At 32.1% G+C, this 23,578-nt stretch overlaps 1 protein-coding gene across 1 annotated transcript; it reads left to right on the plus strand.

Moving 5' to 3' along the window:
* Positions 1-1,138: 1,138 nt before the first annotated feature.
* LOAG_04599 (hypothetical protein) lies at positions 1,139-14,746 on the plus strand. The gene is made up of 25 exons (XM_020446636.1): positions 1,139-1,190; positions 2,688-2,809; positions 3,114-3,275; positions 3,489-3,636; positions 3,765-3,851; positions 4,042-4,103; positions 5,372-5,519; positions 5,718-5,835; positions 5,935-6,131; positions 6,384-6,550; positions 6,741-6,872; positions 6,960-7,074; positions 8,603-8,710; positions 8,783-8,908; positions 9,145-9,299; positions 10,304-10,475; positions 10,620-10,799; positions 10,921-11,060; positions 11,213-11,363; positions 12,077-12,234; positions 12,332-12,490; positions 13,103-13,262; positions 13,469-13,597; positions 13,770-13,955; positions 14,108-14,746. The coding sequence occupies exons 1-25, from the start codon at positions 1,146-1,148 to the stop codon at positions 14,570-14,572; spliced, it is 3,792 nt and encodes a 1,263-aa protein (XP_020303051.1). The 5' UTR covers positions 1,139-1,145; the 3' UTR covers positions 14,573-14,746.
* Positions 14,747-23,578: the final 8,832 nt, after the last annotated feature.

Raw genomic sequence — 23,578 nt, forward strand, 5'->3', positions numbered from 1 at the left:
GACGTACGTGGACATCAGGTTAATCATAGTTATACTCGGCGTGCGTATAAATCAAAATGCCATACGCATACGTTATTGAAAGCCGTGAATTCCATACATTTGGGCGAAACTCTTGCAACAATGGCTATTTTTCTATTAATTCTGTTGGATGGAATTGCGTTCGCTGTTTAACAAATTACTCCTCACGTAGTCGTAGGGGCATAATTAACTGTATAGAATGCATAAGTACGAACTAAATAAAATTGTTTTGAATTTTTCATTTAAAAAATTGGATTGATTTTTGTGCGGAATTATTATCAGTAGTTGTATGACCCGAAAAAAGTCCCGGTTCGGAAATTGTAAGATCCATTCTCGGATGATATAGCACAATTCTCAGCAAGCTATGGATGTCATAGCATAATTTACGTCACTTTCAGGCTCTGTTCTTTGGTACTCTAATCTTTGCATTATTGATTGCTTGTAAGCTTAATGCCCACTTTGGTAGACCTGTCGATACAGAGGATACCAGCAACAGTGAAAGTAATTATTCAGTATTTAAATACAATTTTTACGAAGTCATGCATTGTTAAACTGTTAAACTTCTTTGTGAAAAGGCGAAGTTCGTTTCTCAGATTCATGTTTCCCCCTTTTTATGATTGGAAATGAATAATTTCTTTCTTTTGGGCATTTAAGCATGGAAAATTAAAAGCTCAACTGTATACGTTTTCCATGGTTTTGATTTTAAATTTCATTAATTTACTTCTTTAGTTTTATTGTTTGCACTAACTTTATTATTTTTAATAAGTTTTATCAGTTTTTTTAATTAGCTATTAGTAAGTTGGTTCATCCATTTTATTAGTGAAAGTATATGGTAGACAAAGGAAATGTTTACTTAATAGGAATGATTTGTTTAATCTTATTTGATAAGGGGTGACAACCTCGTGCTTATTAGATATAAACTGCACTGCTTCAAAGGTTCGAGAACATGAATAGGGATATAAAAAGGAAGAAAAAGTTACTCAGTAATGTTTATTATTTGTTAAGGTGATCGCTGTGATGTTTCACCAGTTCGTGAAAACGAAGAAAATAGCGATTTCGATCGTCCAAACAGTCGAACTTCCTTAGGGTTAGCGCACTGTCGATGTTTGGAAAAAGATAGGCGAACGATGGACTGGGTTCGAGATGCGCGGAAAATTTGTCGCCAATTAATGGTAATGTCATCATCATCATCATTATCAACATCACCATCATTATTAACATCATCATCATCATCAGCATCATTATCAACGTCGTCAATTACCACCATGCTTCAGCTTCAGCTCAATTCCTCTTTGAGTTGTTTTCTTCCTCTAATTCCAGTCGTTCATCCGTTTATCATGTTTCTGCTCGTAGTTTTCTTCTTTCATCTTACATTCTTATATGGATGATTCACATGAAGGACCGATCTGGAAGATGCGATCAGTTGTGTGTGCGTAAAGTCCGAGAATGCGGCACATTTATTCTTACATTTTGAAGAACAAACAAGAAGTTGCTCTATATTAGACTTTCGTTATTTGGCGGAACTATTAGCATTTCGAATAGAACATCTCAAGTTTCGTCACTGGATAACTTTGAAGTCATATGGACCAGAGCTGCGTTGTGATCATTTGTTGGTTGATGGACAATTTAGACTTTAGTTCATTAAACTTTAAAACATTGAAATTTTGTTGGAATCATAGTTTTACATAAAATTTGCGTTGATAGTTTGTTTTAATGAACGGTATAAGCTTTTTGCAGTTCGTACGGCAGATACCGGCTGTGCGGTTCTAAGGAAGTGCGCAGTGTGGTTTCGCGGTGAGCCTGTTTTTCTTAATATTTGCAATTTTTTAAGGGTTCCAAATCATTTTTAAAATTTCTTTGTTCATACCTGGCAAAATGTGAAAGAAATCAGCGAGCTGGAAAATTGCTTTGTGATCGGCAATGAAGAAAGAAATCGAGTACTTTGTATCCTATAGTTGAAAAAATTGAGAAATGCGTATGGAATAGAAGTTCTAAGTCTTACTTGGAATATATTCCAAGATTTTGAGAATCCGACTCTTCTTACTCAATTCGAACTCCAATTTTTAAGCAAAAAACCATAATATCGTATACTATTAGATTTTTACTGGAATTGCTTGTCTGGATGCTTTTTCACGGGTAAATTTAGCTTGATTATTTGCTGATCATGAAGAGGACGCCAGATTTGTGACCCAATTTCAAGGAATAATCCACTTGCGGGATGTGAATAATGTGATATGGAACAGGAGCGTTATCGTTCGGGGAGGAATTCTTACCTACACTGTAAATAGCATGTGGTAAAGAAGCACAACTGACAAAGTTCCGAAGTGCTTCTAGAAGAAAATCGACTGCTCGATCTACTTTTCTTTCCAAAGATCTTTGCTTCTTTTGTACTGTTCTCCTGAAATTGCTATTTTCCTATTCCTTTATTTCATTACCAGTTTGTCTTAAAACAAAAAAGGTAGTAATAAGCAGAAAAAATAACATGGTTATTTTGATGGCAAGGAATTGATACCTTTTCCACGGTGAAGCATATAGAATACTGTGGAAATACTGCGCGCAGTTGTATGCATGCAATAATTGGAGCTATTCTATGCAATTTTCATGTTTATATTGGATTAATGACAAACTACATCAGAATTGCGGAATCTAAAGAATTTTTTCTGTTTCAGAAGCCGAATTATCTACCACTATCATTGGATAGTGCAGAACACCCTATTTTGTCACGGAGAACATCCATAAAACGTCGACATTCCAATGTTGGTCCACTTCAGCTTGCTCGTGCTGCCAAAGAGTTCGTTGTTGCTTCATTTTCGTTTATTTTAAGATCGTTTCTCTCCATAACTTTTAAGAATTCTCTCCATAATCCCTTTAATCATCTCAACTCCGTTCACTATTCTTTACTTTTAGTTCTTAAATAAAATTAGATGATATTTGAAAGAGAATTTATGAAGGTCAGAAATTCTGATTAAGCTCAAAAATTCCAAGGAGAAAATGATTATAATCAATCAGAAACATAATTGTTTCTATTGGTGAAATTCTAAAATATGCTTGCCTTATCAATGATGAAATAAAATTCATGCTTCCTAAATTTTCAGCTTCATTGTCCATGGTAGTAGCGCAAAATTCCAGCGACAGCTTTCGGAAATGACGAAAAGAAAATTACCTAAACCTCCTTCTCAATTTTTCGAACCATCTGAAGTACCCAATGTTCCACAAAATGAAAAACCAGAAGTGTATTACGTTTTACACAATATCAAGTAAATCTTGTGTTTGTTTTTTTTTTTTTCATACGGAAAAGTCTATTATGGAAGACTGTTCTCATATTTGACAATAGCATAATTACTGAATTACGGAAAATAAATATCAAAATGCAGTAACCACACCGATTGGAATTGAAATCCTCGAAATGAGAGCTTTTTTATATTTTCTAATCCATTACCTGTGTATTTACAACTGTTGTATTTTTTAAGGATGTTGGAATTGCCGTCCGAGTGGTATGCACAGTGGAAGGGCCTGACTGTGGAGGAATACAAAGAGAATGATTATCTGATCAGACCTGGTGATAAAGACAACTACATCATTGTCGTTTTGGAAGGAGTGATTGCTGTCTTTATAACGGTATATTTCAGAAAGCAACAAAACTAAAAATTGTTTCTCTTAAATCTGATCGATAGTCGTTCAGTTTTTCCTGATTTACTTTTGCAGTTTGGATTATAAAAACCATAGTTAAAATTCACATGTTATAGCATACTGAAGGAAAGGAACTCATGGTTCGGAAAATTACAACTGGCGATAGCTTTTTCAGTCTGCTGTCGATTTTGGATGTCTTGATGGTATTATTCGAATTTTGTTAAACGTTTTCTCTGTTTTGATGTTATCTGAAAACCATGCTAACCTTGTCTTATTATAGTTCGAAATCCTATTAGGGACGAATGAAGATATTAACATAATCTCTTATATTATGCAAATCGTCTTCTCAGTTCTGTTAGACATTCTTTGTTTTGATGTTAGATTTCCTTTCAGAATCACGAAATAACTTTCCGCAATATATCGGTGAGAGCTTTGACGACGTGTCGAATTGCCAGGTACGTTTTAGTACCTACTGCTATCATCGGAGATTGTTTTTGAAAACTAAGAAAAGAATGTAGGAATGACGGCAAAAAAATAAAAGTGGAAATACTAAACTCTCTGAATAATAATTGTAGTAATAGCTTAACACAATAGTTATCATTACTAACATTACATTCCGATGGGATGCATCTAAGGCAAACAGTAGCAAACTTATACGGCTATAACAGCGTTATATAGTAGGGAACAAGCAAATTATTGCTCTATTTCTACTGCAGTTAGTTAACCCTTCTTTTATTCGTATTTATCCACATATTAAATTCGTATTTATCCGCATATTAATTTTGTTTTTCATTTGTTTTTTACTTTCAAATTAATAATTATTTTAGCTTTTTGAAGTAACAAATTTCATAGGTTTTTGAAGTATGATAGCTCATATGTCATGAATTAACGACCTGATGATAATTCATCTGTAATGAATTAACGAGTTGATTAATATGTTTGAAGCAAAAAATTCAAAGTGATATCTGCAGAAAAATTATTTTCAGTTTTCGGTTTTAAATCAAAAGTCGATGTCGTACTTCCAATTAAAATTGAAACTAGGACGAAAACTGGAATATGTTAAATAAGAAGTTTTAATATAAAATAGGCAATCATATATTTCATTATTTGGAAATTAATAGCATTTGATTTTCGACGTTACATACAGGGGAAAGGTCTTTCCTGTTACAGTATAACTTTAGTAAATTTTATAGGAATTTATCTGTTATTAGAGTTTTTCCGAATTTCCAATTTTGGATAGTATAGTTTTGGGAGGATTTATAACTTTTCATCCATCTTATAGGCATTTTAATTTTAAATTTTTCTATTGATCCAGACGGAAGAACGTTCAAAAAATAAAATTTGACTTATAAAAGCTTAAATTCCCATCCAAAACACGACTGCTATCGTTGTTTTACTTCATTTATACATGCAGGAGCGGATACAAGGACAATTATTTTAGAACCTTTACGACAAAACTATTTATTTATGTTTTGTGCTTGGAAAATTTTTGGAAAATTTTTCGAGACTTATAATTCTGGCGATCAAAATCAAAAGTTTTTCGAAGTTGGAGTAGTATAATGCTCTGGATCGCTATACATTGCATGAAAAAACAGTATAACAGAAAATATGAAAAGTGCACCATGTAAAACAATAACTCTCAATAATTTTTCATGAAATGCACATCTGCAAGAGTTTTGATTTTTCGGATTAATTTGGATTTTTTGATGGAAATCTGTTGTAGGTGTAGCACGAGCAATTTTCGGGATTCATTCATCAAGAATCCTAAATTCTGGGTCCGACCAATTCAGATTGTATTAACAAGGCTGCTACATGTTACTTTGACTACACTTCACCAATATCTCGGTTTGAGCATCGAATTAGCGAAAAAGGTGATTCATATTCGTTTCATAAAATTCATATTCATAATATTCTTTTCATTCTGATTCGATCAGTAGTACGATTTCCACTTTTTTCTTTGAAAACACAATTTAAAGCATATATTTTCGCGATTTTGCAAATGATTTTCATTTGTTAGTCATTCCACCTATTTAATATAGTCGAAATACTATACATCTAGCTTATTTCAGCGTTCAGATGAAAGGCGTAATATCGATGAGCGTCATCGGCATTCATCTGGAATTACTTGCTCAATTCGTCTGCAAAGCAAAATGCGACCCCGTCCTCATCGCCTAAGCAGCAATGATGGTGAATTGTCATTATCTTCATTCAAAATTTTGCTTCAGTTTTCAGTTTTACAATACACATATTGTGCATATCAGTCACAAGTTTCATTTTCCATTTAAGATTTGAAGGAATATTTGGCAACAGCACAGCGGTGGTTTGCTGAAGTACTTCACCTAGGTGTTAGTGCTGAATCGATAGCACTTTTTACTGGCCGTGTTACTATTGAGAATGTTCCCGAGAAATACCTTATTGTAGAGCAAACCTCTGAAAATGAATTGTTAATTATGGTTCTCAGTGGTCTCTTGACTATTTCTCAGGTTTTTTTTCTTTTCTTTTTTTTTTTCTTTTTTTTTTGTTTTTGCAACAATTAAAGCATGCACATTCGACATGCTTTTTACTTTACAAAAATTTACCGGTGATTTAACTTTAATCTCTTTAAGATTAGCGTTAGTCGTTGGATAAAATGCATAAACTGGGAAGGTATTACGATAGATGTGATAGTTGGGTGTGAAATCAATGTTTCAGTCACTTTATTCTAAATCGCAAAAAATTCTAAAATTTGATTTGAGGAGCCGATTGATGGTGAGGATGAAAATACAGATGAAGAACACATTTTCGTCTATCCACGTGAACTTATCGGTGGATTACAACTACTCACCGGTGAGCCGTGGTTTGTTACAGTTCGATCTCATACATGTGCAATATACGCTACTCTTTCGAAGAAAGATTTCTTTGAGTTAGTTTTTATCTTCCTCTTGCACTAGGTCTCTGATAACGTTAGTGTACATAAACAAGGCTCAAAAAGTTAGTTAATTTTGATTTGATCAAGTCAATTTCAATTCCTTTTCATCATTTTCATTTTCCAAAGAAGTATTTAATGACATTATGGCTTACTTTTCTACTTTTTCTTGATAATTAATGTTAAGATTGGTTGATATCCATCCAGAAATCGTATTGCCAGTCGCGCATTCAGTTATTCGACGATTAAGTCCTTTCGTTCGAAATGTAGATTTTGCAATTGATTGGATACTGCTTGATTCCGGACAAGCTGTATATAGGTCAGTCCTATTTTCAGAACCTAACGTTATTAAAAGAATTGATCAAAGTGATTTCTTTGCTGTACCAGAATTAATTATCTCTTTTAGAAGTGGTGATGTAGCCGACTCAATATTCGTCCTTTTAAGTGGAAGACTTCGATCTGTCGAAGACAAGAAAATAATCGAAGAGTTTGGGCGAGGTGATGTTTTGGGGATGATTGAGGTAATATTTTCTTCGTTACTTTGGCATGCTTATTTCCGCTTGGGTTATTCATACTTTTAAAAAATTAAAATGATTTCTTGTGAAATTATTTCCATCTAAGTCTCACTTTAGTAATCATAGAGTTCGTTTGATTTCTTTTTTAGAACAATTTTCATGCTGTATTAGATTAGTGCGAAAATGGTTATCGAGTTGTTGCATCACTGAACTTTAACTACTTTATGTTTGGCAACATTCTGAAATTAATGTGGCTGTAGTAAATATTATTTTAATTTTCATTTTTTGATTTATGCTTTTTTATTTTTCTTTCTCCTTATCGTTAATTTTATATTTTCGACTAAGGAAATGATGATGATAGTCAAAAAGCAAAATCGAGTAAATCCTTTGCTTGAGTCTAAAATGGGTCATAGACAGCAAATGCAACTTGTATTACCAATGCATTAGCTCAAAAACTGCTAACAGGCATGCAGTGGATTCAAAAAGTTCTGTGAGTAGACCAGTATCCTGAAGATAAAGAGCATAGTAATCGGTTACAGAAGTTGATGGTAGGAGTTTCGACCTAACATCCGCCATATTACCTGATATCTTCGGCATTTTAAGTAAATTGAAAAGGTGACAAGGTTTGATAAATGGATGTTTTATGAACTAATTAATAAACAAAAAAAAAAATCGCGGTGTTGAGTTATTATCTCTCAATCGAGTTGTAACATGCGACGAAAAGTGGGTTATAACTGGAGAAGACCATCGTAGTGGTTAGACAAAAGAAGTTATAAAACACTTCTTAAAGTCAAGCTTCCATCAAAAAAAATCACAGATCTGAAAAGGATGGTATACTGATAAGTAAGATTAATCAAAAGCTCCAAAAACTGCAAACGCATGCAGCAAACATTGGTTAACAGAAAGGACCCAATTCTTTTTACGACAATGCTCGGCTGTACTTCAGACAGCCAATGCGAAATGAGCTAAGAACATTTGCTATCCGCCGTTTGACCTATTGTTGAAGAAAAAATAAACCACAAGTTTAGCAAAGCAAAATTTCCTAATTATGAGTTCCAAATCGCAATTAGGTTTGGACGCATAACTAAGGTAGTAATATTGGGACCATTATATCAGCACATTTTCGCCAACGAGAAATAATTCGTTTAACCTTGTAGCAGAAATCTGTGCTTTGCAAGTCGACTTTCAACGGTTCATGAGTTCACAAAATTCTGAAACGTGCGTTTCTGTGATGCAAGAATAAAAAGCTTGTTTCTTGCTGGCAAAAATGTGTTCATTATGATAGTCCTGTTTTGATGATCAATGGTATCATGTTCAGACCTAATTATATCCATCTGAATTCTTCTATTCAAAAGTGTGACTACTCCAATCTATTGTCTAGCTAAACTGCAGAAACGAAACGTAGTACCTTTTAAAATTACATTCTTCGCCATCAGACCGCATTTCACATCGATATTGGTTTTTATGTTCTTTTGAAATCCTTTTCAAGTGTTATAAGTTTTAAGATTTCTCCATCAAGTCACATATTTTCCAGGTCCTTCAGCGAGTGCCGCGTGCCACTACTGTACTTGCAATTCGTTTTTCACAATTGGCACGACTTCCTGAAGGCCTTTTAAACTTCATTAAAATAAAGTTCCCCCAGGTAATTACGCTGGTTTTTCATATGCTGTGTTGGTATTACCTAGATTAAGTCTGACTTAATTCATTATTACAGGTTGGATTTCGTCTTGTCCATTTATTAGGTCAGTATTACACTTCATCGATACAAAGTACATCTACATTCAGATGTGGGTACAAGGATGGCCTTTCAATGACAAGCGATCCACAGAGTCATATCAAAGTAAGCACGTGACTTTTGGAACTATTAATCGTTTCGAATCAGTGATTTATTCAAATCTTCAGTTGAATTTCTGATTTCAGCTATTTGGGATTTTCGAGGTTTTTCAAGTAATTGGGTGAAGGGAATTAATTGATAAGGTATGACATGAAATACATGCGGTATAACGTACTTATGTACGTGGAAGTGCACTTTACAGATGGATTCATAAGTGAAAGTTTAATATGAAACTTTTGCAGAATTTACATACTATTGCGGTAGTGGCTGCAACACCCGATGTTCCTTTAACTGCATTTACGTGTGAACTATATCACGCTCTCACTGCAAATTTGCGGGTTCTGCGACTGAGCAGTCAGAAAATAGCCGAACTGTTGGATGTCAGTGTGCTGGAAAAGTAAGCTATTATCTGGAATTGCTACAAACCAAGGTACTGGACTTAGAAATGACATTCGACTTGAGTAAAACATATTGCCGAACTGATAAAATAAACTGTATTGTTTATTATTTTGTTTGCTTTTCTGACAATTCTTTTCCCTTTTTCATTCGGTATTTCTATGCTTTTTCAAATTACAATACATAAATATTTATATATGAGAAGTAATGCAAATTTTTATTTAGGATTTTAACCGACCAAACCTACGACGGGTAATTTTAATATTTTTTTCTCGTATTGTAGTAATTTTATTCTGCTATAGATCTACCTAGTGAATAAATTGAAGTTAAGCTGGTTGAATGACTGTAATGTAACTTTATAATAAAATAAGGTGTCCAGTTTACAAATCTGTTTCTACCATGAGAGCATTGAATGTCGGGGTGATTCAGGCATTTCTGTTTTTACCTATCCGTTTCCGTGCTTTCCTTACTTTTCCGGACATTGCTTTCCATTCGTTTTTCTAAAGCGGTCAAACTATATTTCAAGTGCAGGTGGGATTAGCTGAGCTGTGGTCTGTTTTCTTTCACTTTTAGAAGGGTTTAATTATTGTAGTTTTCTTGTACATGTTATTTATGAACTTGTTGTTTTATTTAATCCACTTACTAATATTTTCCTTATGTGTCGGTTTTTGAGCTGCATGCAGATCTTTTTTTCCGGTGAACATAATGATTTTATTTGAGGATTTTTGTTTATGTGTAACATGAAGGGATCTGTTTGAATTTAGAAATTTTTGAAATAAGTTCAAAATGCTTCGTATATCATGTAAACACATTTACTTGACAAATAAAGCCACATAGCAAAACATTTCACAATCTTAGTCATGTTATGCGAATTATCATTTGGTATAACAACTTCACTGTGTGGTGTCACTATTTAATTTCAGATTTTCTTTTTATGTAAATTTTAATAGATTTTGCTTTTTTGATGTAAATTTATAGTTTATTGATGAAATGATTTTATTACAGCCAAGCAGATTTTCGTCTTATGCACTGGCTTAATTTGCAAGAAGATACTTATCCACTAATTATCTATGAATGTGACACAAGCGCTACAAGTTGGACACGACGTTGTCTTCGCCAGGCAGATGCAATATTGTTCGTTGCTAATGGCGAGCAGAAGCCATTGCAGCATTCATTGGTTAGTTCTTGGCTTAGCTTATGTCCATATAGAAATTTGAGGGGAGCAGTTTTAACACTATTTTAAATTTGGTTCATTTAATATTGAAAATCTCATTAAAGAATAAAAATGAAAAGCATTCCATTTGTGTTATTAGTATTTCAGATGGATGATTATTTGAACATGAATGAGGATGGTATTCGAACAAATAAGGAATTGATCCTTCTTTGGGATGAAAAAACTGTGGAACCACAAGGGACAATTGAATGGTTGAAAGGAAGTTGGTTTTCGGGTCACCATCATATCCGTATTCATAAACGGATGGTACAGTGGGACTTGAAAAAGGTTAAATTTACTTTCAAAATGAGAAAAATGAATGTGAGGGTGAAAACAGTGACAAAGCAAGATAATGTTGTTGCGCCTGCTACCATTACATTTTTTGTAGCTTCATTTTGGATTCTTCCAGGTTTTCGAATCTGACATTGTGTCCTTCTACGAGCAAAACATTTATGGTGGAAAGGTTGACAGTGCATCAGATTTTGCAAGGCTAGCTCGAATACTGACTGGAAATGCAATCGGCGTTGTGCTGGGTGGAGGTGGTGCAAGGTTACCTTTTGCAATTGGTATATTTCAAAAAGAGTAGATATAACTATATTTCAAAAAGGGTAAATATAACTTCATTTTTGAAAACAAAAACAGTTGTGCATTTTCTCCATAATTTTGAATTATGTATGAAGCCAAAATTTTTTTATTTGCAGAGGTGCGGCTCATGTTGGTGTATTGCGTGCAATACAGGAACATGGTATCCCGATTGATATGATAGGGGGAACATCTATTGGGTCTATGATCAGTGGTTTGTACGCTCAGGAGGTTAATGATGTAGAGCAGAGAGCAAAAAGTTGGTTCATGGTTAGTTACATCCATTCAGAAAAACTAAAAACATTTAGAATCCATTTTTGTGTAACACAGATGTAATATTGTTCGATATCTATCAAACTTATCAGCTAAAGCTGACATATAATGTAAGTTCAGAATGATGGTTTACTGTGTAGCAGCAACATTGATTTTTTGATGTTCTTTCCTCATAAACCAGTTTGTTGTTTCTGTTGATTTGCGTATTATAGTTGCAATTTCAAATAATTTTAACGTAATCTTAGCACAAGAAATAAACCTTTTTATACTGAAAAATGAAATCTTAAGTAATTTCTTGGTAAACATTTTTCACCTACATCTAGTTCATTATTTAGACGATACCATCTAAGTTTTTCAAAATAAACTAATGACCTTGGCAGAATTCGAACAGTTTTTGTTTTGAAGAGGAAAATTTGCTGGTTTGAAATCTGCCAAAATCATCTGTTAGTTATGTAAACCAAAGAAGATTCAAATGAGGAACTGTATGGAGATGTGGGACTTAAGTTGTTTAGATTAAATCATATTTATTTATGCAAGGATTAAAATTTAAGTGACATTTCAATACGAATTTAGCGCCATTAATATTAAAATATTTAAATTACTTCGAAGTGCAACACAATGGAACTATTTCAGTTCTGCAAGTTTGAAAAAACAAAAATTTTCGTCTCATGAAAACTTTGTATAGAAATTGCTAGATTATTAATTTGCAGATGATGGCTTCAATTTGGCCAAAAATATGGGATTTAACGTATGCCCACTCAGCGATGTTTACTGGTGCCGGTTTCAATCATGGTCTTCAGGATTTATTCTCGGATTCATTAATCGAAGATCTATGGATACCATATTTTTGCATAAGCACTGATATAAGGTTAATCAAATTTCGTGATACTTCAAAACTTCCTGATTGATAGTTTATGAAACAGTTTAAAGTTTTGAAATTCTGAAATTTAAATGAATTCCTTTAGCAACTCGGAAATGAGGGTACATCGGACTGGTCCGCTATGGGCTTATTGCCGGGCATCAATGTCTTTGGCAGGTTATCTTCCTCCATTATGTGATCCAGTGGATGGTCATCTGTTACTAGATGGTGGTTATGTTAACAATTTACCAGCAGATGTTATGCAGTAAGTCCAATTTCCAAATTAAACTTGCAATTTTGTAGAATTTAAGCTTGTTTTTAATTTATAAAATACAATAAGAAAACTGTATATGTCACTAGAAATCTTAAAAAATTAACCAAATGAAAAATTCATGCGATTATTGCTAGTGCAGAAAGTAATATGATTTGATTATCTTCAGAGTAGCTGCCAGTGGTAAAGCAAAAGTAAGTATATAAGGAGTCAAAAATTAAAAGAGAAAGCATTAAATTAAGAGCAAATTTCCAATTAAAAATTATGAGTAAAATAGAAACTAATATCGATTCAGATGTTTTCTTATCAACATAGGCAAGTACACATTTTTCACAATACATGATCAAGACAAAAATTAAGTGAATTTACAAACTAGCAGTGCATTACAAAACCGAAAGAAAAAACGAAATCCAAAATTTTTAATCATAACGGTGGCTATAAATTTTATAGATATGTTAAGAATTTTACTGTTCTAACCAAACTGCAAAATATGGAAGTTCAAAACAAAAGTCTCATTTCTTTGAGTGAGAGTAGGCCCACACTGCACTAAATAAACTTTCAAATTCTTGAAATTTTTCATTGCAGCTTTTCGATAATTTAATTCAGATCCATAGGTGCTAAGATAGTGATCGCAGTGGATGTTGGTTCTGCTGCCGAAACAAATTTATACAATTATGGTGACTCATTGAGCGGATTTTGGATACTACTGAAAAAGTTAAATCCATTTGCTGAACCAATCAAAGTTCTGAATATGGAGGAAATACAGGTATTGTATACATGTTTTCGAATTTGAAATTTACTAGGGATTTTCAAAGTTAACTGCCGTAAGTTAACTACCATATTTGATTGCCATATTTTTTAAATTAAACGGATACCTTTTAATTGAAAAAATAATGAGAAATTATATTGTTACTCTAAATGACATCCTTGCATATCATATTTGTCCTTAAATGACGGAAGTGCATCATTAAGAGTCGCTTGGCTTATGTCTCTTGTGTGCAGCAGCTACAGTTAGTGAAAAACGCTGGGTACTGTCAATATATACGACCACCTATCGAGGAATTCAAAACCTTAGATTTTTATAAATATGATGAAATACGTGTATGTTCCTTTCGTCACATAATTAACTTATTTTTCTTTATTTGTTCTTATGGAACATTTTGTTTCTTTAGTTATTTGTCTTTTCAATATTTCAAACATTCTTTGAAGTAATTTATTGACTTATTATTGTTCTTATCAAGTTAATTACGTTCCAATAGTCAGAAATTTGCAGGATCTTGGCTACAAACATGGTGTAAAGGAGTTCGGAGAACTAGTGAAGACAAACGAAGACTTGAAAAATGTTATCGATGCTGAAAAGTTGCGCTCACTAAAACGACGATATTGGGGCCGGGAACCTTCGAAATTGGCCATGTACGACCGCGGCCGCGCTTCATCATTCACTAATCTCGCTGCTCAGGTCTGGGAACTTTAATATTTCCAAAAATTACCACTCCTTTTTTCGAATTCTGGGTTATGAGAATCAGCTTTTTAGCTCTTTTTTCCTCGACAGACTATGTTGTCACCCTTACGGGAATAATTCTACCCTGATGTAGAGTGGTAATTCTTCAGGTTTCAAGAGTTCCCAAAGTGCGCCAAAAGGTCAGCGTAAATGATGATGAAGTTGCGGAAGATGCATTCTCGGATGTTTGGTGGGATGTGGAGGAGGAAGAACAAGAACCAGATGTGCAGTCGCAGCCAGCATATAATTCTGAGGATGTTGAATCTATTGAGGCGGGTTACATCAGTGAACCCTGCACTGCTTATCAGACTAAATACACATTCAGCAGCGAAGATGAAGTAAGCACTGATAAAAGTAATACTGAAAATAATCGGAAGCGGAAGGCCACTTTATCTGAAGTGAATCAAAACTGTGGAGAGAAGATTGAAATGCAAAAGGCACTAGAGAAAACACCTGTGGTACGATTTGGATTTTCGCATCCGACGCCATCTGACGATAAGCTACTTGAAGGTCGAAATATGGCACTTGATTCTGATAAGTCTGCGAAGAAAGTTAATAATAATACAGCGCGGTAAACTAGGAAGTTTTCCATTTCTTTTGCTGCAGTGATTTCCTCTTGAATTTTATTAGATGTTATTGTTCGAATATCATAGTTGCTATTTGGAATTTTAAAGAGAGCTTCTGCAGCTTGCAATAGAACACATTAAAATGTAAAGTAGGACTTCAGACTGTTTGTTATTCATCAGTAGCAGTCAGCTTTATTTGTCATGCCCACTTTTATCAGTCCACATATAGTTTTAATCAGCCAGGTGCCTCCAGATGCTCATCAGAATGAAAAGCAATGCTCGCAGAATATAACAATTTAATCTCGATGAAAATTCAGTGCTCTTTCTGGATGGGTTTTTTTCACTTGGAATAAAATTAGTATATTTCATCAACATTGTTATTATCATTAAATGTTGTACGAATACTCTCTATCTTCTTTCTATTCATTCTTTTTGACAGTGATTCAAATCTTACTTCATTTTCCATTTTTTTTGAGTCTTTTTGTTTTGTTTGTTTAGAAATTTTTTTATCATGCGAAAGCCAAATTTTTTAGTTTGCAAATTTTTTTGTGAACTAATGCGAAAAGAATTAGTCCGTTTAGCTGAAAAATGATATTTACTGCGTTGTAAAATTTGCAGCAGATATAAAGCAGCAATACAGGGCATCCCTACAATATCTTTTTTCAGAGTATAGGTTGAAATACTGTGGACACTTTATCGTTTATCCTTCCAGGAAATAGCATACGTTAATTGTAAGGCAGTGGACTGATCCATTTCCAACAGTACTTTATGTATCAACTCGATAGGTGGCTTTGTGGCAGATAGCTTGAGCAATTTCCCGAATGGCTAGTGTAATATGTTTGCCATAAATATGAAATAAAAAATATGAATTAGAATAAACTCAAAATATGAATTAGAATAAACTCAATAAACTAAATATGAATTAGAATAAACTCACCGGAATCTTGAATCAAAGAATTTTAGTAATTCTAATTAATTTACGTATTTATCTGAAACAGTTTCCTTATTTTGTTAATATCTAAACATGTTCAAAAACTCGGCGAATTCAAGTTCATTTTTGCTAGTAGTTTTTAATTTAAATAGAATGCTCCCACTAAACAATTGGCAAGTCGTATCTTTGTTAGCAAATTATTTGTTTTTTCATTTTTTTTCTGTCTTATTGGATCTCTACATATATACATATGTACATATTCATATTTTATTACATATCGAGAACAGATTTCTTAGATTGGATTCGGACTGAACTTGGAATACAACTTGCTTAAAATTATATCTAATCTATCTTGCGATAGGTAAAGTCGAGAAGACCAATTCCATGGCATATCCTTTTTTATCAGTATCTTCTGAAGTTTAGTTAGCAAATTTTAGTAGCTCATATATGGTTTCATTTATATTTATAAATAAAAATGTAGAAAATGTATCTTCTGCACTGAGTCTTGTTATTGTTTGAAGTACGGGTAGTGAGATAGTATCAAAATGAATGAATGTTGTTAGCACTGTTGCATCTTTATTTATTGATGTTTAATAGAGTAAAATAAAGATACTCTATTCTACTCTACTCTACATGATAAGCTATATACATCATGCAAGTTCTCATCATATTTGGTAAGAAAAGATAATGTTTTGGAAAAACTACTTTGAACGAATAAGATCAGGTTATCTCAGTGAAATTTGTTTGAATCATTGGAATTGATTAATGATTCTCTGATATCATTAATTCATTACAGTATAGTGAGATTATTGATTATTTCGTGGTAGAATCATTGGTAATCTTATGAAACGAAAAGAATTTATTTAGCCTTTGGACAAATAATATAACTGATTGCTGATTAAATCTTACATTTGAGTTTTCCGAATATTCCAGCTTTTTTTTACCCAAACATGTATTGCTTTGCCACATGTCTGCTATCTGAGCTATCGTTTATTTTTGAATCTCAAGAAAAATTTCCATTCGCATTTCCAGAACACTTGCAATCTTGATTGAGATTCATTTTATTATAATGAAATCAAACTGAAGAAATATTCGTGGCTAAAATTGAATTTACTATGATGGATTACCGTAATCTTTTCCCTGCATGTTAAATGCTTTAATAGCAATAAAAATAATTATTGATAAGTGGGGAAATTTACCATTAAATGTTTACTATTTTTGCAATGAGGAAAGGAGAAAAGATTGCATATTCATAAATTTACATCCAAGAAGATGCTATTAGTTTTTCCTTTTTTCCTCATGAAAGCATTTTTACACTTATTTATTCGTCTCTTTTTATTTACCGATTCATTTGTTTTTATTTATTTATTCATTCGTTTCTTTTTATTTACGTACTCATTTGTATTTGTTTATTTATTCATTCTTTTTATTTATCTATATATTTATTTATTCATTCATTTATTTTTATTTATTTATCCGTCTATTCATATGTATTTATACGTTTGTTTTAATAAAAGAAAGAGGAAGGATGAAGAAATTTCTACCGCAAGTGAATAAGATAAAGAAGAGTTTAAATAGGACTTCTCTTGGGAATGATTTCCTTGAATAGATAAAATACTTGCTTCTTCCTCGTTAAAACTCCTTTTATTTTCACTACTACAGCTATCACATGATATCAGGGAACGGCAAAGGTACGGAATGATTAAGATATCTTTGTTTTGAAATATTTCATTGATATCTACTAGGAATTATTTATTTTTCGAGGAAAAGAAAATTTATCCGTAAGTAAATTTTGTTGAGCAACAGATGATAAATCATTTTTCCTAGGTCTTTTATATGATATTGGGTATTCTCGTTGCTAGGCTATTTCATTATTAACATTTACTGTTATGTTTAATATCAACCTAATCATTGCTATGCGTATGTGTAGAGGAAATTTTGTATCTTAATAATATTAGTGTAATTTCAGTATGAATAAAAGATAATTAATAATTCGCATTCAGACTAGGTAAAAAAGGTTAAGTATCACGATCATTTCTACGAATTATTTATTGATTCCATTTAATTCGACTTATATCACTCATAATATTAATGAATTTCAATTAAGAATTTAATTTTGTTAGCATATATCTGTACCAAAATTATAATTTGCAATAGATCGATTATTTTCCAAGAATATTATTGAATTCCTCTTTAAATTTGCTTTAATATTAACAAGTGTTATTAAGCTTTCCTTCCAAACTGATCCACAGTTTATTAATTCATTGAGGAAGTTGAAGTGTCCCAATTCTCTTCAGCCAATTTTAGAACTTTTACTTGGAATTCAACATTGTCATCATCTTTTGAAAAGCAGCATACCGTCATTTTATTTGCGAAAAAAAGAAAAAAAAATTACAAACGTTTAACTTCATTATTGTTAATTTGTCAAATTTTGATCGCAATAAATAAGGCAATGAAAAGGTGAGTAAAAGTTAAAGATAAAAAGATAATCATTAACATTGGACAACGGAAAACCAATAAGATAAGTTGAATTCAATTCGAAGACAGAAAAAAAAAATGAAGGACGTTACGTTTTCTTCTTTTTTAAAGAGGAAAAACAAGCAGTAATTTGAAAATTAGTTTAAAATGTCCGAAGTTCTATCCTGTTTTTTGCATTAATCATTGAGTAACGAAAAGAGTGAAAGTTATTTTTTTTTCTTTTTTACAGATTTAAATTATAAATTGTAAATGATTTTCCTTTCTTTTCCTTCTTTTTGCGTGACCAAAAATAGCTACAACAAATCAATGAAAATGCAGAAAGTAATAATTTTTAATGGTAAATATATCGCTAAATCTCTCTTCAATCTTCTTCGTTTTATTCTATTCATTTCAATAAAAAAAAATTTATTTTAAAGTTGAAAATAATTAATTTAAAAAATGTGATTTAGAAGATAGGAAGAAAAAGGTTGCAAGGAAGTTAGAAGTTAGATTAAACAGAACAGGTATTGAGAATTGTGAACAATTTTAAGATTGTAAAATGAAAAATATGTCTGAAAATGATCGCAGTTATTATCAATCAAAATTTGATAATTCTTCATTTTCTCTTACCAAAAAAAAAATTAAAAAATTCCAAATAACCTCCAAATATGATTGCAATGATGAATCACATATTTAGCAAATTATTCATCCAATTTGCTATTTGACACTTTGACAAAGAATCATTCAATTTTAATAATATATACTTTGAAGGGAATTGATTGAAAATTTGATGCTGTAAAATGGAACTCAAAAATATCAATCAATCATTTGTCATAGAATCACCCGCAATCTTTAGTTTTCAATTGGTATGATATTGAGGGTTGAAGGAGTGAAGGAAAGAATGAATGTACTTTCTGATCAAGAAAATTTTACTTCACTAATCATTTTCTACTTGCTTTTATTTTGTTTTTGTTTTTTCATTTTTAACAATGTGAGATAGTCTCTTCCTTGTCTGTCTGTCTGTCCATTTGGTTTGTTTTTTTTTTTTTGTTCTTTGATAATTTAGAAAAGCTTAAATAGTTAAATTTAAAATTGAAAGAATTACTTTTTAAGAATTATCAAAATGAACGATTTTAGCAACATTGTTTGACAATTATCATATTGAAATAATTTTTTTTTGTCTTTGGCTTGCTATTATTGAAAGGAAAAGTCTAATTGCTTTATGCAATTAGGTTAAATTTTAAATTATTTAAGAATAAAAGATAGGAGAGATGAATAAATAAATTCTGAGGCATTTCACTACATTCTAAAGCATTTTTGTCATGAAAAGAAAAAAAAAAAAGGAAACGAAAGATATTCCAGCTATTAACATGTTTAACAGTTGGGTCATTTTTTCTCAAAAATTTGAAATATGTCAAAATTCATTCAAGCAGTAAGTTTCAAATTTATCGCAATATTAGATGAATATTTTTAAAAAGTTCAACTAATGCATATAGAATGGATAATTGCAACAACATTGCTAGGGCCTGATGATATTTTCACTAATGCTAGGTAATGATACATGTATATGTGGCCAAGGAAGGCTTGAAATATATACATCATCATGGCTAGCCTTCGCGAACGAAAATTTGGGACGGGCTCTACCCGCATTTGCTGCACAACGCTACAAATGTGCAGGTATCTTTACAGCCCATTCAATGAATTTATCAGACTTTAGACTAGGCACAGCGCGCGCGGAACTGGACCCCATTCCTTATTCCTAAAGTCCATGTGCAAGGGCTTAGCAACCTAGGATGGTACAGTAAAACCTTTAGGACTTAGGTTTTTTAAGGCCATTGATCTAAAAGAAAGGTAAGAGTACCCTTTTCCTAGATGAATAGCCTTACAAAGCTAAGCGAGCTCCATCCAACCAAGTTTGAAGTTAGAGTTGTCCTTAAGATGGATGCCGGGAGGCTAGCGAGTCGATCTTGTCTGTAGACAAGCTTCATCTGATCCTTACTTGAAATCTTTCTAGCATGAGAAACCCTACCGGAAGTATTAGCCACAGCCATTGGTAGCCTCATTAGACCAGACAACCTTCTTTCCCCGCGAAAAACTAATGTCCATGGAAAAGCATATACTTATTTGACCTTTCCAAAATAATATTAAAATGCTAATTTGAATTCGAAATTTTTATCATACCCAATCTGTAATAAAAATGAATGTTTTAAACAAATGATATGACGAATTTTATCGAATAAAGCATTATTTTGGAGAAACATTTTACGAAGTAACGATGTGATGATAAACACATATATGGAAAAGAAGGGAAGAGAGAAGAGAGGCGAGTACGCCTCAATCTAATAGGCTATTCACTACCCATGGGTGACATTTTACGGAAAGAAAAAGGGAAAAGTGAAGGAATTGGCTAAAATGGATGTCCATCTTCAGTTTTTCCGCTTCTTCCTATTCTATACCTTCTCTAAAGAATATTTTCACTGAATTGTATATGACCTGTATGAATGTTAGATATTATAAATATATGAATGAATGAGTTAGGTAGGGATTCTCCCATCCCACCATGCTCTTTTCATTTCCGATTACATTTCAAAATTCTTCGCTACCTTCAACTACACAGAGACACACACACACTCACAGACACACACTCACACACAGACACGTACACATACATACTTTAGAGACTTTATCTAAGCTTGACAGTTTTCGCGTCGTAAGCTAAGTTCTTACCATTCATTATTCCATTCTATCGTTCCCAAACTTTTCCTAATTTTCCTCTTAAGCTAAAAAAAAGAAATTAGCATTTATCAATGCTTTTCCTTTCTCTTTTTTTAGCAATAATAATTGCTGCCTTATCGAATGGATAATTTCTTTTTCCTTTCTTCATTTGGCTCTCTTTCTTCACTTTGTTTTGATTCTTTTTTTTTCATACGCAATTAATTCAGGGATAACATCTTATACCGCCACCATCACTATACCCATTACCATCACCGCCACCATCATTATACCCATCACCATCACCGCCATCATCACTACCATTACCGCCATCTATCTTAAATATAGCCCAGCATATGTTTGTATGTTCTCTTTTTCTTTAACATTGCCAAATTATTTCATCTATTCTTTCTTCCATAAATCCATTCCTCTTTATTCTTACTTCTGGGAATTTATACTTGGAAATGCTTGACATTTGTTAAAAATTTATACTTGGAAATGCTTGACATTTGTTAAAAATCGTTATGGTGAAGAGAGGAGGAAAGTGTGGATTAATTTTAATTTTATGGTAAGATATTATGGCGCAAATGGTATGATTCCTGACAGTGAAAGGAATGTGTCTTTGATGGATGGGATGAGATTGTAATTACATTACTTCGTGTTCAACTCGATCCAGTATGTCAGTGAAAATTATTTATAAGCAATGAGAAGCAGCTTGAGAATCATTTGTGAGATGGCAAACGGTTTTGTTTTTTGGTGACAGAAGTGATAAGACCGGTCAATTGGAATGTTAATTCGATTAGAAGTCTCATCAGTCAAATCAAATAATAGCGAAATTCGATATATAAATTATAGTTTAAAATTGTTATGAAATCAGACATTAGCGCTAATATCATTATGATCAGAAATTGAATGATGAAGAATACCATAATATAGCAATTATTTCATTATTATAGTTGCAATGATTGTTGCAACAACTACAATATTTTTTTTTTTATTATAGGTTTGGTGACAATCAATTGCTGATTTAATGAAAGGTTACTCATAGTTTGATTATCTGATTAGGAGTGGGCTACAAATAGAACAACTGCTTATCATTTCTTATAGGGAGTTAAAAGATGATAGCTATAAATTTCTTCCCAATAATACCTCGAAGTAAGGCTCATATTTGAATATTTATTTTCATCTATTTGATTATCTCAAATTTGATTTACTGAAATGCGGTTAATTGGGAAGAAAATGATAAGATGAATGTTTCCGTATTCATTTTTATCCATCAATCAATGCTGTATGATAATCAATCCATTACGATATTTTTCGTAGTAATTGGTATAATTGAAATCTTTCAAATGAGAGAGAAGAAAAAGAAAGAAGGAAAAAAAGGTTTACAAATATAAATCGGACTAATGAAAATTGTTTCCTTTAATCTAATCTTCATTATATCAATGACAAATAAGTTAGATCACTCATTCATAAGCTAACTAACACGTGATAATTAAATAGTTTGGCCAACTCTTTTTTTTTTTAATGTCTAACTTTGAAGTGCCACTCATTGTGTCATCTGTCGATGTGGATTTAGATCATTTGACAACATATCTGAATACTTTGAAGTGTATTTATCTCTTCAACTAATTTTCATTCCATTAAATGTGTAATTGTTGTGTTATTGTTATCATTTCATCCCCTTTTCACTTCAACTAAAAACATCCATTAAGTTTGAATTATTTCGAAATAGCGCCTCTTTTCATTTAACATCACTTTTTAGCTTTCCCTCATTGTTAAAGACAAATTTAATTTTTTTCAACTTTCATTTTCGAAAATTACACACACAAAGTTGTCTTTTTTTCATTCTTTTCAATTTTTTTTAATAACACTTTTCACTCTCAAATAAATTTCCTTTATTTTTTCTTTTTATCCTATTGCATAAAAATCTTAATCTTTATGAAAGTTTCTCGTCGAATACCTTTGTCATCTTTCATCTCTTTGCCCTCCAAAAAATCACTCAATGTCCCCTTCGGTTGACATAATACATCAATGAGTACTTCTTCCTTACAAAAACTTTTTTTTGCAATTTTCTTTTACAAATAATTGCATAATTATCGGTCGAAGGCTTTTGCTCTCTCTACTTCCTCTCTCCCTCTTTCTTTTTCCTTTCAGGCTTTAATCTCCTCATATAATTATTACGAATTTGACTAGCCAAGAAAGGAAAAAAAAGAGCCAAGTCCCATAAATATATGATGTAAGATTTAAGTTGTCATTTTTTGGCTTGCTCAATGGGGGGAAAAAAAAGAGAGAAATGTGGATGCATAATGTGTACCATAAATATTCCGAACTTTCATTTTTTCGCGTAAACAACTATTCAACATTTTGTTATTTCAAAAAAATCCATTTGTTATCTCTTTGATGTCGACGACATAATCTTTATGCTTTATCCTTTATTCTTTTATCTCATTTTTCACTTCATCTCTCACCTCATTTTCATTTCTTTTCTCTCATAAATAGAAAGAAAAGGAATGAATTTATTTTCAAAAAAAAAGTAAAATTTTTACTTTTATTTAATCCTACCATATCTTTTCATTTATTCATAGCCATTTTGTTATTCTTTTTCTAAAATGCTTTCACTTGGAGACAATAACAACAGAAAAAGGAAGGAAACATTACAATGAAATGATATTAAAGCAAAATAAAAAATTGAATAAGTTATGGGACTCGAATCTGAATATTTAATATTTAACTTATATTGGACTCGAATTTAAAAGTAAAGAATTATACTATGCAAAAGAGATAAATGATATTATAGCTTAGAACAATCTTCACTTAATGATTTATACCAGTTCACTTTATTTCTGATATGACTGGAAAAGAAAATTTGATAAACTTTATCCAAGATTTTCCAATAAAAAAGAAGCAAAAAC

The sequence above is a fragment of the Loa loa genome (assembly GCF_000183805.2).
Source record: "Loa loa unplaced genomic scaffold supercont3.4, whole genome shotgun sequence".
NCBI lineage: Eukaryota > Metazoa > Nematoda > Chromadorea > Rhabditida > Onchocercidae > Loa > Loa loa.